Source organism: Aureobasidium melanogenum (assembly GCF_000721775.1).
Source record: "Aureobasidium melanogenum CBS 110374 unplaced genomic scaffold scaffold_1, whole genome shotgun sequence".
Lineage (NCBI taxonomy): Eukaryota > Fungi > Ascomycota > Dothideomycetes > Dothideales > Saccotheciaceae > Aureobasidium > Aureobasidium melanogenum.
Genome location: NW_024470053.1, coordinates 1,768,222 through 1,771,861, shown reverse-complemented (window position 1 = coordinate 1,771,861; position 3,640 = coordinate 1,768,222). Strand labels below are relative to the sequence as shown.

The 3,640-nt window shown below is 50.4% G+C and overlaps 1 protein-coding gene across 1 annotated transcript; it reads left to right on the top strand.

Moving 5' to 3' along the window:
• Positions 1–329: 329 nt before the first annotated feature.
• M437DRAFT_71463 (uncharacterized protein) lies at positions 330–1,915 on the top strand (the record flags this gene model as incomplete). The annotated part of the gene is made up of 2 exons (XM_041025675.1): positions 330–847; positions 901–1,915. The coding sequence occupies 2 exons, from the start codon at positions 330–332 to the stop codon at positions 1,913–1,915; spliced, it is 1,533 nt and encodes a 510-aa protein (XP_040885059.1).
• Positions 1,916–3,640: the final 1,725 nt, after the last annotated feature.

The following is a 3,640-nucleotide window of genomic DNA, read 5'->3' as shown; positions in this document are numbered from 1 at the left end:
ACATAAGGCTGGGGCATTAGGCCTGAGGTACGTCACTAGCAATGACGCGCAAAGTGTCTGGGTGAGCTCAATCTTCCCCTGGAGAGCTCAATGCATTTACTTTCTTATTGCCATCCAGCTTCACATACAACATGTCTCTGAACGCAGAGCCCGCCGATCCGCAGGAGCGGCAGGAACATCATCTCCCACCCAAGTCATTCGCCGATGCTGCTCACGAAGCTCTCGACCAAAATGGCCAAGATTCAATCGACGAAGACCTCATCAAGGAAACACCCCCAACGAGGAAGCTTTCGAGAAAAGGCAGCATCGAGCCTCGCCCACTCCAGGAAATGCTAGATGAGGAGGAGAAACAACCTTCATTACCATCGACACCCGTCCAACCCCGCCGCACCCGCTCTCAAAAGCAGGAGAAGTCGTGGGCAGATATGGCAGAGGAGGGTGTCAACACCGATGCACACCCTGTCATTGATCTTCATCCCGGCGAGGGCCATGAACCTCATGCAAATGGCGAGGAGTTCACAGGACAGGGTCACAACGAGTCGCCTAAGAGTCCAGCCCAGCTTGGTCGACCTCATAAACGCACTTCTTCTATAAAGTCAAACAAGTCCACGGCCTCGAAGAAGCCTGTCTCGGAAGGTCCAGATGGCCAGCAACAGAAGCTTGTATACGAAAAGTTCGAGAGTCCTGATGGCAAGCAATTGACTAGCGTGAAGCCTGACGACTCGTACGAGGAGGCTCTGAGAACAGACGAAAAGGAAGAGACCCGGAAGAAACAGCAGCAAACCAAGGCTTCCAGGGATGAACTTGTTAGCGGAAGAAGAGCTGGAGCAGGCTGGGAGTCGTCGGCGTATGTTCTCTCAACCCTCTTTACCCATTGTATCTGGCTAACATGCATCTCAGCATAAGATGGGCGCCACTCAACGTTCCGCTTCAGCGTCGGCTCCAAACAGGTATGGTCCTTGTTCATACTTTGAGCATTGCCCTCTTCCTTGCAGCCTTTTTCGTCCTGTGCGCCATTCCTGTGCTCTGGCCGTTGCTGTTGCCTTACCTCCTCTACGTCCTCTTCTCCAAGGCTGGCACCTCAGGAACCCTCAAGTATCGCTCCGAGTGGCTGCGACGCCTTCCAGTGTGGTCTCTCTTCGCTTCATACTTCCCTGCTCGTCTTCATCGTTCTCAGGAGCTACCTGCCACCCGCAAGTACGTCTTTGGCTACCACCCGCACGGTATTATTAGCCACGGCGCTTTTGTCGCCTTTGCAACCGAGGCCCTTGGCTTCGCGCAGTTGTTCCCGGGAATCACCAACACTCTGCTGACCCTTGACTCGAACTTCCGTATCCCTCTCTACCGCGATTATGCTTTGCGTCTTGGTCTGGCCTCAGTTTCTCGTGAGAGTTGCGAAAACATTCTCTCCAAGGGCGGTCCCAACGGCGAAGGAATGGGTCGTGCCATCACTATTGTTGTCGGTGGTGCTCGTGAATCACTCGATGCTCAGCCTAACAGCCTGCGCCTCGTACTCGCTCGTCGCAAAGGTTTCGTCAAGCTTGCCATACGTACCGGTGCTGATCTCGTGCCTGTCCTGGCATTTGGCGAGAACGAACTTTACGAGCAGTTTGATCCTCAAGCACACCCCACCATCCACAAATTTCAACTACTGGTCAAGAAGGCTTTGGGCTTCACCATCCCACTTTTCCACGCACGTGGTGTCTTCAACTACGATGTTGGTATGATGCCTTACCGACGCCCGCTCAATATTGTCGCTGGTCGACCCATTATGGTGCGTAAGCAGGAGCGACCTGACTCCAAGTACGTAGACGAGATTCATGCGCAATATGTGGATGAGCTCAAGCGTATCTGGGACGAGTGGAAGGACGTCTTTGCCAAGCACCGTGATGGTGATCTTGAGATTGTCGAGTAGTCTCTTTTCTTTGTCATGACTTTCTTCATGCACTTATCTTGTGCGCTAATGCTTACAGGGAGGCTTGACGTAGTTCGTGTCGATGTTGTATTCTAGACCTTAGCTTTGTAGCTATATGACGATTCCTACTCAGTTTGAGCTCGTGCCTTCGCAACTACCTCTATCTACCTCTTTCCACTCAATGTTTCTGAAGTTCGAAAATTCTGCAGCACCTAAACAAAACAGGCACGCGATCGCTCTTGCATCCTTCTTGGTGCTCGCTGTTTCCTCTTTCTCATCATCGTCTTGGTCACAACACCCCAGCACACAGCGATGATTGATCGGCGAAATGTTCTCATCCATCGTTCTCGACGAAGCAAGAAACCTCTTCCTCAATCGCAAATATTCCCGCTCTTGAAATTGCCTCTCGAGATACGCATCGTCATCTACGAATACATCCTCGCCCATGGCGTACCAAAAGTACTCCGGAGCCGCCTCCCCTCAATCATGTACACAAACCTCCAGATCGCTCGCGAGGTCTACCAATATTGTACCTTTGTCGCAATCGTCGATATCAAATTTCCGAACATCTCGCAGACAAGATGGTCACAGGTTCCTGGATATTGGCTTATACCATACGCGCTCTTCAAAGCCCCTCGAGTCATTGCTCTGTTGATAATAAAGCGCCTGATGAAAAATGCGTTGCATGAAGCCCGGAGATTTGCTGCACATAAAGAAAGGAAGGGATTGACGACTTATCTACGAACAAAGTGTTTTTACTGCGATGGTCTGGACATCTGGCGACGAAGCCGTCGTTGTTGGACATGCAGAAATATTGTAGAGCTCGAGGGCTGGCAAGAGATGTGGGCGAGATATGGTACCTTATTAGAGCACTGCTGAGGACTGTTACTCCGCCGTGTAGGCCTGTGGCGAGAACCAAGAATGCCGCGGATTCAAGGCATTCCCAGAGTGTACGTCTTGGAACTTTCGGGCACCTAACATGCAAAATTTGGTTCTAGCGGGTCGGTCGTTTGAATTTTGTTAAGCTAGAAGAATTATGGTGTTCTCGGAATTGATGGTCGAGGCTTGTCGAAGAATCCTGCTCAAATTGATTCGGTCTATGTCCATATTCGGTAGAACAGCACTATGCGGATGACTGGGGGCGAGAGTCACAGCTGCTTAACAGTCATCCTTGTGGTTAGCAAGTCTTGTTCATCGAGAGGTTCATGCTTCTTCATTCTCAGTCCTTGTATACTTTCACGCCATCCATCATGCACATCAACCCTCAAAAGCAATCTCAGTCATCAGCAACAACTCCCAAAGAACGGCCGTGGCTTAGTAAAACCCTAGTCCTAAGAAGGAAGCAAAAGAACAAGCCAAAGAAGCAACCACCCTGTTCTTTTCTCGACCTTCCCTTAGAATTGCGCATTCAAGTATACCACTATGCAATATCAGACCAAGAACACAACATTTCCAAGCGCCGCCATGGTTACCGTCTCCCCGGCCTCTTCCATACACACCCCAAAATCACACAAGAGATATACCAATTCTGTCACATTACGGTCATCATCAATATTGCTGTACCCTTGCACACCGGCACAATCTACAACCCAGCAACAGCTATCGACGTTGTCGTCCTGCTATACAAACTGCATATGGCTAGCAAAGCAGTAAGAGTGTTTCGCAAGTCAAGACGAGGAGGAAAGGAACAGCTGTCTATGAAAGTGAAGGTTAGATGTGTGGGCT